Below are 12,166 nucleotides of genomic sequence, written 5' to 3' on the forward strand. Positions count from 1 at the left end.
CACGTCATTTTCATTGTTAATATCTTTGTGAAAAGCACATTGATGTGAAAATCTTCATGAGAGTCAGAGGCCCTACAACACGATTAAAGATTCATTCAAAAGAAAATCACAAGTTATTATCATCTTCAGAACATTTCATTAAACATTAGAGACAGACTGCTGAGTACATCTCATCTCTATCCAAACAACCTACAGTCCACAAACACATCATGAACCAGTGCTCTGGGCTGTGGTCTGTCCCCAGTTACATGGATCAGCTGGTTCCCTGGAGGTGACTGCTGCTGTGGTTTGGAGCGGATGAATAAACCTGAACTGAATCAGGTGTCCAGTTACTTTTGGTCCCTTTAAACCAGGCTCCTCCGTGAAAACGGGTGTGGGTCTCAATCAGCCAAGGTTTTGGGTGAACCCATTGTGAGATCTAGCCCCACGCTATCATGTGATTTCCTGTGATCAAATGTCCCAGGATGTGAGTGGGCGTTAAGACGTCCATGTCCCTCTTCAAGCAACTTAAAGAAGTCCAGACGCTTTTCTTTCCAAGCTCCTTCGACAACATCATTCATAGAACAGCTTCCAGCTTCTTTTGCTCGGCTACAGTTTGGATGGATTTGCATTTAAAGATGCAACAAGACTAAAATGGTTAGGGTCAGGAGGTCAAAGGTCAGAGCTCCTGTGGGTCTGAGGGCGGCCTCACGCTGGAGAAGGATGAAGGAGTCTGACCTGAGCCAGTGTTTGACATGAACACATCAGCACTGCTGTCAGTGAGCCTAACGACAGCCGTTAGCATCATTTCAGTGTTTCAGTCATAAAAACACTTCCTGTCTCTGTGGTGGTTACAGTGACATCATGCAGTTTGTGCTTTGACCTCCAGAGGGCGACAAATCAGCACAGACAGAGAGCTCCATTCAAACTTTGCTGCCATCAGGAATAATTCTTCAAATATAATCATCAGTGTTTGAGCAGTTATGATATCAGGGACAATCTAGACATGTGTGACAATACTGAACATGTCACATGACACACCTCAAACATCATGTGATCCACTCTCAGTCTGCACTTTCATTCATGACTTCAACAGGTTGAAATGAGCTTTGAAGAAACATCAGGTCAGTGCTGAAACATTTAAACGCTGCAGGAAGAACAACAACAAAGTGATGACGGATGTTTGTGCTTCAAACAGGAAAACCAGCAGAAATAAATCACAGCCTGCCAGAGGTTTGGAGTTTCCGAGGTGCACCTGAACGCAGCACAGTGTTCCAATGCTCCTTATTGTCCGCAAACGTCTCTTTGGGTGTTTCCTTCCTGCTCAAAGTTTACTGTCACTTCCTGAACTTCGTGGAGTGGAGCTTGTTGTTGGTGTGTGAAGAAACTGTAAGTTTGCTTTGTTTCCTCCTTTAACAGTTTGTCTTTAGGAACTTTACTGTTTGTTCAGCTCGTGTTTGATTTCTTCACACAACAAACTGTGTGTGTTTGTATTTCCGGTCTCTCCATTAAAGTCAGTGTGTAATGTTTCCTGGCTAACATCAGCTGTGTGCAGCTTAGTTCAGCACAAATCTGCCGCTCCATAGTTCACGGTAACGGACTCACAGCTGGACCAACGAGGCCGAGTGTGTCCGCCACTCTGAGCTACGTTCGTGTTTGTGTACTTGTAGTTTGTACTTTGAGTTCACTCAGAGCCCACAGAGGACGCAGCGTACGTGATGACGTCACAGCCCTTTACCTCCTTTACTGTCACTGTGATTAATATTTACACACGAGACACCTGCAGAGCTCTGACGCTAAGCTAGCACACAGCATGCTAACACTAAGCTAACGCTAAGCTAACACTAAGCTAAAGCTAAGCTAACACTAAGCTAACACTAAGCTAACGCTAAGAGTTCTTACAGACACGAGTTAAAAAGCTGCTTTTAGTGTGTGATCAGAGTCCAGGACTGAGAGCAGCAGCAGAGCTGATGGATGATGAATTACTGGATGGAAGAAGCTTCTCATTAGCAGTGAATCAGTGTGTGTGCAGTTCTCTGCAAACTCAGCAGCAAGAATTAGTGTGAAGCTTTAACTCTGCTGATCCTCTTTGAATCCTGGATCAGCTGAAATGTTTAAAATGTTGTTCACACGTGTTGGACTGACTGAAGCTTCCAGTCACAGTGAATCAGTGTGTGTCAGTGAATGCATCGTGTGTGCTTCAGGCTCCATCTAGTGGACTGATAGCAGAGCAGCTGATGGCAGCTTCCTCTGCCTCACACTGCTGTCTGACTGCATCCAGCTGACACTGAGATGAAGCAGGAAAGAAGCAGCTGATATTTGGACAGCACACATGATGAAAGGAGGATTTCAGCTGATGTGCACATGAATGATTTGTGTTTCCTCTGCAGGTAGAAAGTGTGTGTGAGCTGATGTGAATTGAGCAGCATGGATCAGTGTGAGGACAGAGAGGAGGGAGTCCCTCCCTCTAAAAGCACTCTGTGTGGGGAACATGAGAGCCAGACCAAAGCTCAGAGGTGAGATGACCATCTCTAACTGTCCATGACTCTTCTCCATGTCACAGCTCAGCACTCACATCACTGCTCCATCATTATTCACAGGAAGAAACAAGGAACTAAACGTAAACATGAACCTGAAGCCAGCTCTGTGTCCTTACAGAGTGACCGGTCTAAAGGTCTTCCCATTGAATTTAAAGCCCAGCCTGTGTCTGCTGCAGAGAGGTGAGCTGTTAGCAACATGAACTCTTTGATTAAACTGCTCGATGTTGTTGGATATAAACTACAAACACGTCGTTCCCTCAGTCCCATTTAAACTGTCTTTTAAAACAAGCCTTTGGTTTCTAAACAACTGAAAACCCACTTCAGCAAACAGGAAGTGATCAGAGCGTCCGTCCACTTCCTGTCAGGCCCTGCAAACATTTCATATTGAAGAAAAGTCGTTGATATCTCACATTTTTACTCCACCACATTCAACCATTTTGACATTTTACAGCATGAAACTCTTGTCACATGACTCCTGTTATGTTATAGAGTCATGTGACCACCAGGGAGGGATTTGTATGGATGAAACACATTCAAATCAATCTGATTCATCAATGGAAACATTTTTGGTGTAAATGCAGCAACACTGAAAACGCTGAAGATAAAAACACAACAGATGAAATATGAACAAATCGAGGCTTTGAATACACGTGTGTGTGTTTGAGACACAGAGATAAATGGATTGTGTGTCTGTCCTATTGCTGCGTGAGGATTTTATTGTAGATTTTGTGCGTGTACACTTTTGACCACGAAGGTGTTGAAAGGGCGTAAAACAGTTGGAGGCACCAGAGTGAACACTAGTGCTGTCAGTAGATTAAAAATGACTAATTAATGACACAATCTTCTGTCATTAATCCTGATTAATCACAATTACTTGATCAATAGCTGCAGTTACATTTTTCCAACTTTATATTTAAGGCTGTAACAGACGTTTACACCATATAATGAAGTCAATGCAGAATAAACACAAAGAATGTTAAACGCTTCAATTCAAAGAGACTTTGAATAGTTTTCAGTCTTTAACTCAGCTTCTCTGCTGTAAATACAACTTTGTAACAAACATATATACTAAAAGCTAAGTGTGCACTAATATATAATAATATATAATCTATATTACTGCTGTTAATGAAAATGTTTAATCAGACTCATCACAGGGTTACTGTGGATTCATTTGGATTAATCACCATTAAACATCATTTTTAATGTAAACGAATCAAAGTTCATTTCATGAGCAAACAGACTCGAGAGAAAAGGGCAAATTTACACACTTAACATGTTTATTGAACATGTAAACATTGATTAACCTCCTGAATGAGCCGACCCCCCCAGGGACAGTCCTGCATGCTAATGATGGGCTCTGCTCTGTACCTGCAGGATTCTGTCAGCCACAAACTCCTCAGCTGATCCTGAGTCTGAGCCCATCTGTCAAACCATCATTTTCTTCACAGGTCTGTGGAGGTGGCACTGATCCTGCAGCAGTCTAACACTCTCTGTCACTCTTCTTCAAGTCTTTGACACGAGGAACCAAAACTATGTTATTAACAACACTAACAGGTCTGCAGTTTGTCCACTTGGCAGTTGTGTCATCAGTGCTTTGCATCGTTGTGATATTTTAAGCTGGAAGTGCTTCGGTGACAAGAAAATTCCTTCTGTCACGATGTGCAGAATCCTTCATGTTGGTCGGCTGGTCCGTCTTGTTATTTTTTTAATGCTCAAACTTTCCATCGAGAGGTCAGTGTGTGTTTGTCATCTTCCATATTGAGCTGATTGGTTCAGCTGCCGTCACTAACAGATGTGCTGCACATCTGCACGTGTGCAAAGGTAACTCTACTCGGACAAACTGCCCGAATTGTGTTGATAGAAACATTTCAGGGATTTTGAGTCGTTCTGCTCTCCAGATGTGTCGTGTTAAAGGTTTTTATCATGTTAATCATGATAACAGATGAACCCCTAACCCTACATGTTAATTTTGACAGCACTGGTAACTCCTTTTTAATGTTCTTCTGTCAGATCATTGATTAGACTCGACTCCAAATACGAGACTCGGAAAACTCAAATGAAAACTCAAATCAAAGCAATGAGAAAAGGACTTCTTGTGTTAGAATGAAAACATATGGAAGTGGTCAGGTTTCAAACACTCGATGAATCTACTGCACAGTTACATTCAGGGACCTTTGGCCTCCTGAGAGCATTAGTTGATGGTTCATCACAGTTTTCTCAAAGTTTCCTCTGAGCTTCTGCAACATCATCACTTCCATCACTGATGAAAGAAAGTTCATAGAAAACAGAAAATATATCTTCAGAATCTGAGAGTCTAAAACTTGACAGACTTGATTCAGATGAAGTTATTTGAGCAGAAACTCCTGGATCTTTATCCTGTGTTGATCTAATCCTTCATGGTTCTTCCACAGAGTGGACCAGCAGAGCTCAGAGGTTCCCAGTGGTCAGTCTGCCCAGCAGCATCAAACACAGCTGGACTCCATATTTATGGTCTGTACATGTACAACAACTACTTTATTATTAATAATAATGCATTTATTTATAGGTCCCTTTCAGAACACCAAGGACTCTGTGGACTAAATGACCAAAAGAAACAAACTTTGAAATCAGACGGTGCAAATGTGATCACAGGGAAACGTTTTAAACATCGAGGCTTTAAACAGAAACCAAAGTGAAACAGTTTGTAGTCGAGATCAGTGGGAATGAAGCTGAATAACTGTTTCTTCAATAACTTTGAGCTCTTAAAAAAAGAAAAACTAGCTGAAAGTCTGGCTGCTCTTATGAAAAGTACAGAGAAATTATGGGTCGCTCAACGCTTGTGCACAATATAAGAGTTTAAATAAATCTAAAGAATAACTCAAAGTCCTACAATCATACTGATAAAGTCATCTACAGCTAACTATCCAAGTGGATTTGTTTAAGACAGCTCCATCTGCTGGTGGCCCTCTGCAGGTGCATGAAAGGGGCGTGTTTATAGTGAAAGTAGTAGAGAAAGTAAACCCCACGGGAAGGAGGAGGACTCTCAGCAGCTTCCAGCTCATATTCAGACATTTAACTTCTCACTGAAAGCAGCAAGTTTGAGTGTCTGTACCTTAGTTAGAAGAGATAACATGGTCATAGTAATTAGAGTTGATTGAGCAATGCTGTCCTTGTAATGTAGTTTATGATTTTTATGGACAAGTCCAGTTTTTCTGTAGAGCCTCTCAAGTTGGTGACAGCAGCAGTGGAAGTTCACGTGTAAACCAGAGCAGCAAATCAGGTCCAAATGTGTTGTTCACAGTGAGTGGGATCATCATTGGCTGCTATGTTAACCTCCTGCAGCAGGATGTGTTTGGTCAGAGAATGGATAGATCACGAAGTCATTGTTGAGTTTAGGGAGACAGTAGACAGTTGGAGGAGGTTCAGCCAGTTGACACACAGTAGATAAAATAACTGAAGGCAGGAGCAGACACCTGTATGACTTTCCACCTCTCACATAGATTATTTCCCTGGGCAGCGCCACAGGGCTGGTAGATGTAAACAAAGCTGGAGGAGAGGATTGATTCATCTGAGAAAAGTCACAGAGTTGTGTCTTGATGCTCAATCATCCAGGTACGTAAATCCCAAAAAGCTTGATTCTGTTCATCTGGATGTTTTCAGTGGGAGAAACGTTTCATCATCATCAGGTGACTTCTTCAGTCTCAGCTGACTGCAGGTTTCAATCTCATAAACAGGACATTTGAAACAGGACTGAAACCAGCCCACTGAAGGAACAATGGGCTGGGAGGTCAGTAGGGCAGGGCGATATGGCAAAAAATATTTATCACGATATAGATTTGAAAATTTGCGATAACGATATAACTGACGATATAATTGACGCAAAACAAAATACAACTCTACAACTTTTTTAGTGGAAAAAACCCCCATCAAGCAGCTGTTTATTTTAACGTGCATTACAGCCACACAAAATTCAACAGTGGTTATCCTGTTATATACATGGTTATCCATAATCATGTATATCCACAAAACTTAAGAGGTGCTTTGTAACAAAAGTGCAGTGTGCAAAATCAATAAGTCAAATAATAATATTGCACAAACTCTTGAGTAAAAACAAAACAAACAAAAAACATAGATAAATTATGCTACTGCTCCTGGAAGTTTTTCTACATTTCAAGTTTTACGATTCTTTGTCAGAAACACTAACATGTTCACAGATGCGGGCTTAAGGGAGGACCTTTGACAAGTTACAACATTTCCACCTGTGCTGAACAACCTTTCAGATGCAGAGCTAGTTGCTGGAATGCAGAGGTATTTCCTAGCTAATCTGCTGATGTGGGGAAAGTTTACTGTGTGAACTTTCCACCACGAAAGAGGATCACACTCACTGTCTGCTGGTGGACTATTCACATAACATCTCAGTTCAGATGATAACCTCTCTGCAGTTACCTCCATCTTGCCACTAACTGGTCCCTTCAAAAAACTCCCGAGACTCTTCTTTTGCTTTTTAACAGCTCCCTGATTTGTTTGGTCACCAGTAGATGTATGAAGTGTTTCTGAAAAACCTGTGATACCCTGGTGTGGGACAAGATGCTCTAGTTCACTCATGACTTGAACTTTGATGGCTTTGCTTTCTCTCTCACTGAAATATTCTGTATGAAACCGTGGATCAAGGAAAGAAGCCATGTTAACAAGCCTCTCTGTGACACTGTCTGTGTAGCTTTTGTTCATGTAGTCAAGTATTGCTGTTTTGATGTCTTTGGTCAGCTCAGTGTCACCTTCTTTTACTTTTAACATGTCATTGTTAAACATCTGAAGAACAGGCTTAACACATGAAATGGTTACATACTCTTCAGCAGAGAAAGCATCTGTAAACTCTAGGAGTGGATTCAGTGCAGTGCTGACCGAGTCAAGCACTTCAATGTCTTGCCATGTCAACATGAGGTGCCTTGTGGTTTTATCAGCAGCTAAAACCTGTGTTATAGCTTTTTCTTGTTCCAGCAGCCGTTGGATCATTCTCTGCTTTGAACCCCAACGAGTGCAACATTCAGTTATGAGTTTGTGTTCTGGTAGGCCCAGTTCCTTTTGGGCAGCCTGCAGAGCTCGCTGGCACTTCCAGCTATGGCCAAAAGCAGCAACAATCTTCTTTCCCACTCCAACTGCTCGTTCGATCCTTGGGTCCTTCACACTTCTTTCTAAAAGACATACATTTAAAAGGAAACACAGTTTCAACAGCACTATTAATGCGGTGTGGAATGTGACATTTAAGTTGTATAACACACAATTATTTACACACACACATCTCTCTCTCTCTCTCTCTCTCTCTATATATATATATATATATATATATATATATATATATATATATATATATATATATATATATATATATATATATATATATATATATATATATATATATATATATATATATATATATATATATATATCTATATATATATATATATATATCTATCTCTATCTTGCAGTACAACTACCCACATTCAGAGATTAATAACACAAACAGTATTATTAACATCATTTAAACTAATACAATAAGTTCTTAATCTGAGGTTATAATTAACTTACCTATAGCAAAAAAAACCAAAAAAACGTACCTATTGCAATGTGCAGGCGATGTCCGAAGCATGAAAGTCTGGTCCAGTTGTTGAGTGCGACGGCTTTCACAATGTTGGCCCCGTTGTCAGTCGTCACACACACTTGTTTTTCCTCCTGAAGATTCCACGAGCTGAGGAACTCTTTTAAGACTCTGGCTATATTTTCCCCAGTATGGTCCTCGGGGAAAAAACATGTTTCAAGGCACTTGTTTTGTAGCTTCCAGTCTTTGTCCACATAATGTATTGTGAGGCTCATGTAGGGGTCTGATGTTCGGCTTGACCACATGTCCGTGGTGGACGCAAAAAACTCCACCGAAGATAACGCATTTGACACCTCAGTACGGATCTCTTCATATAAAGCAGGCAAGGCGACTTTAGAGAAGTATTTCTTTGTGGGTAGCTTGTAGCGTGGATCGAACGTTTTAAGCATCTTTTTGAAACCTTCTCTTTCCACACTCTGAATAGGCATCATATCCCTGGCTAAACAATGTGTCACTGCATTAGTTAGCTCCCCCCAGCGTTTGTTACTTTTGTCATAAGGCATGGAGCTATTTAAAGCTACGTAGATTGTTTGTTGAGTCATCTTCTTTGGTCTTACCACCTCGCTAGTTGAAGCGGACAACTCTTCACGTGCTTTAATGGCTTTTTTGTACTCAGAGGAGTGCTTCTGCTTCAAATGATAAAATAGGTTTGTAGTCTTTCCTCCCTTCGCCGCGATGGCCCGCTTGCATGTTCTACAAAAAATTTTGCTTTGGTGGGTATCCGATGGACGAAAACCAAACCACTTCCACACCACCGAAGTTGCACCGTTTTTACTGACCAATTCTGGCTCACCCGCTTCATTCAAAGACGCGCCTTCGTCCGTGTCATCCTCCATTGCCGCCATACTTTTTCTGCCATGTGCGTATGAAAACAAAGGCACTGCGCATGCGCATTTTGCCCACATTCTATCGCGATATTTCATTTTCCTATCGTTGCCGAACTTTATACCGGTATTATCGTGAACGGTATAATATGGCCCAGCCCTAGAGGTCAGTTCATTGATCATTGGTACGCATATTGTCAGGACCATTGATCAATGGTCATGAGTCCAGTTCACAGAGAGCTGGGGAATGGCTGCAATCACAGCATTGTAAGATGGTGACAAATGTACCCTTAGGCCCCTCCTCTATTCAGAGATGGTCTTTCCTTTTCACATAAATGGCCTCCTTGACTCCGCCCTCAAACCAGCGTTCACATTTACTCAGGACCTTCTTGATGTGAAGTTCTTCTGCTTCGCTGGCTGCTGTGTCTGTGGGGATGGTGTTTGTTCTGTGTTGTAGCGTCCTGATGACGCCCAGTTTGTGCCCCAGTGGATGATGAGAGTCAAACCTTAAATACTGATCTGTATGTGTAAACAGAGTGAACCTTTAAGACCAGTTGTCTGTACGATCAACTCAGTCACCTGAAACATCTCCAAGTTTCTGGCTTTGATCATCAACCTGTTGGTAGTTCAGCTCTGAACACCAGTGAAATGTTTCTCCCACTGAAATCGCTGCATTCATATGAACAGAATCAACGTTTTGGGATCATGGAGTTGTGGACAAAGTCTCAGTTAATCAGATAAAGTCAAACTTATAATTGGTAAAGAGTTCGTGGATGATATGCCCCTTGATCGTAAAGAAGTGGATGTTGTGTGGACTAAAGTTCAGAGTGGTGGGTCATTCATAAATATTCTGTTCCAGCTGCTGGAGGACAACATCATCACTTTTGTGAAGAACGAGCTGAAGAAGATCCAGAAGGCTCTGAATCCAAATAAGCCCCAGTGCTTGGAGTTTCAGAGGGAGGATGATGAGCAGAGGAGCAGCAGAGAGGCATTTGTGAAGATCACAGTGGACTTCCTGAGGAGAATGAAGCAGGAGGAGCTGGCTGACCGTCTGCAGAGACGTAAGAGGATTTATCTAAAGATTTAAGCTGCTGGATAAATGAGAGACTTGTGACACCAGTGTGTTCAGTCATTTCTCAGTGGGTCAGAAATTGTCATCAGCATTTTGTAAAATATGATTGTTAAAGTTGTATTTTTATTATTATTATTCAGAACTTCCAGCTGCTGTTTGTCATCGTAAACTTAAGTCTAAGCTGAAGAAGAAGTTCCAGTGTGTGTTTGAGGGCATCGCTAAAGCAGGAAACCCAACCCTCCTGAATCAGATCTACACAGAGCTCTACATCACAGAGGGAGGGACTGCAGAGGTCAATGATGAACATGAGGTCAGACAGATTGAAACAGCATCCAGGAAACCAGACAGACCAGAAACAACCATCAGACAAGAAGACATCTTTAAAGCCTCACCTGGAAGAGACGAACCAATCAGAACAGTGCTGACAAAGGGAGTGGCTGGCATTGGGAAAACAGTCTTAACACAGAAATACAGCCTGGACTGGGCTGAAGACAAAGCCAACCAGGACATCCAGTTCATATTTCCATTCACTTTCAGAGAGCTGAATGTGCTGAAAGAGGAAAAGTTCAGCTTGGTGGGACTTGTTCATCACTTCTTTACTGAAACCAAAGAAGCAGGAATCTGCAGCTTTGAAGACTTCCAGGTTGTGTTCATCTTTGATGGTCTGGATGAGTGTCGACTTCCTCTGGACTTCCACAAAACTACAATCCTAACTGACCCTAGAAAGTCCACCTCAGTGGATGTGCTGCTGATAAACCTCATCAGGGGGAAACTGCTTCCCTCTGCTCGCCTCTGGATAACCACACGACCTGCAGCAGCCAATCAGATCCCTCCTGACTGTGTCGGCATGGTGACAGAGGTCAGAGGGTTCACTGACCCACAGAAGGAGGAGTACTTCAGGAAGAGATTCAGAGATGAGGAGCAGGCCAGCAGGATCATCTCCCACATCAAGACATCACGAAGCCTCCACATCATGTGTCACATCCCAGTCTTCTGCTGGATCACTGCTACAGTTCTGGAGGATGTGCTGGAAACCAGAGAGGGAGGACAGCTGCCCAAGACCCTGACTGAGATGTACATCCACTTCCTGGTGGTTCAGGCCAAAGTGAAGAAGGTCAAGTTTGATGGAGGAGCTGAGACAGATCCACACTGGAGTCCAGAGAGCAGGAAGATGATGGAGTCTCTGGGAAAACTGGCTTTTGTTCAGCTGCAGAAAGGAAACCTGATCTTCTATGAATCAGACCTGACAGAGTGTGGCATCGATATCAGAGCAGCCTCAGTGTACTCAGGAGTGTTCACACAGATCTTTAAAGAGGAGAGAGGACTGTACCAGGACAAGGTGTTCTGCTTCATCCATCTGAGTGTTCAGGAGTTTCTGGCTGCTCTTCATGTCCATCTGACCTTCATCAACTCTGGACTCAATCTGCTGGAACAACAACAAACAACCTCCCAGAAGTCTGAAACAGGAGAATCTGCAGAGAAACACTTCTACCAGAGTGCTGTGAACAAGGCCTTGCAGAGTCCAAATGGACACCTGGACTTGTTCCTCCGCTTCCTCCTGGGTCTTTCACTGCAGACCAATCAGACTCTCCTACGAGGTCTGCTGACACAGACAGGAAGTAACTCACAGACCAATAAGAAAACAGTCCAGTACATCAAGAAGAAGCTCAATGAGAATCTGTCTGCAGAGAAAAGCATCAATCTGATCCACTGTCTGAATGAACTGAATGATTGTTCTCTAGTGGAGGAGATCCAACAGTCCCTGAGATCAGGACGTCTCTCCACAGATAAACTGTCTCCTGCTCAGTGGTCAGCTCTGGTCTTCATCTTACTGTCATCAGAAGAAGATCTGGATGTGTTTGACCTGCAGAAATACTCTGCTTCAGAGGAGGCTCTTCTGAGGCTGCTGCCAGTGGTCAAAGCCTCCAACAAAGCTCTGTGAGTACATTTGTACTCATGTCTTTACTTTTAACATCCAACTGTGTCAGTAATTTATTTCACCAGGTTTTCTGTCTTTGTATGAATTTGTAAAGTTTTGGGATTTCTCCAATACAACTGTGACCTCTTTGATGCCTCCAGAACTCGGTGTACTCGAGACGCTGGATTCACCATAAAC

General features: G+C 42.5%; 1 protein-coding gene and 1 long non-coding RNA gene across 2 annotated transcripts in view; both read left to right on the forward strand.

Moving 5' to 3' along the window:
- The first annotated feature begins 1,322 nt into the window (after positions 1-1,322).
- Positions 1,323-2,689, forward strand: LOC146679738 (uncharacterized). The gene is made up of 3 exons (XR_014918511.1): positions 1,323-1,368; positions 2,370-2,495; positions 2,580-2,689. It is a non-coding gene; the product is annotated as an uncharacterized LOC146679738 (long non-coding RNA).
- A 5,708-nt stretch (positions 2,690-8,397) lies between these two features.
- Positions 8,398-12,166, forward strand: part of LOC146679739 (protein NLRC3-like) — a 30,998-nt gene continuing 27,229 nt past the window's right edge. The window contains exons 1-2 of the mRNA XM_085450425.1: positions 8,398-8,476; positions 10,191-11,988. Of these exons, the coding sequence (XP_085306551.1) occupies positions 8,398-8,476; positions 10,191-11,988 (1,877 nt within the window). The remainder of the gene's footprint in view (positions 8,477-10,190; positions 11,989-12,166) is intronic.

This window comes from Copadichromis virginalis, unplaced genomic scaffold, assembly GCF_057382275.1.
Source record: "Copadichromis virginalis isolate Kocher_CV1m ecotype Utaka unplaced genomic scaffold, C_Virginalis_male_GT1.1 unmapped_scaffold_1, whole genome shotgun sequence".
Taxonomy (NCBI): Eukaryota; Metazoa; Chordata; class Actinopteri; order Cichliformes; family Cichlidae; genus Copadichromis; species Copadichromis virginalis.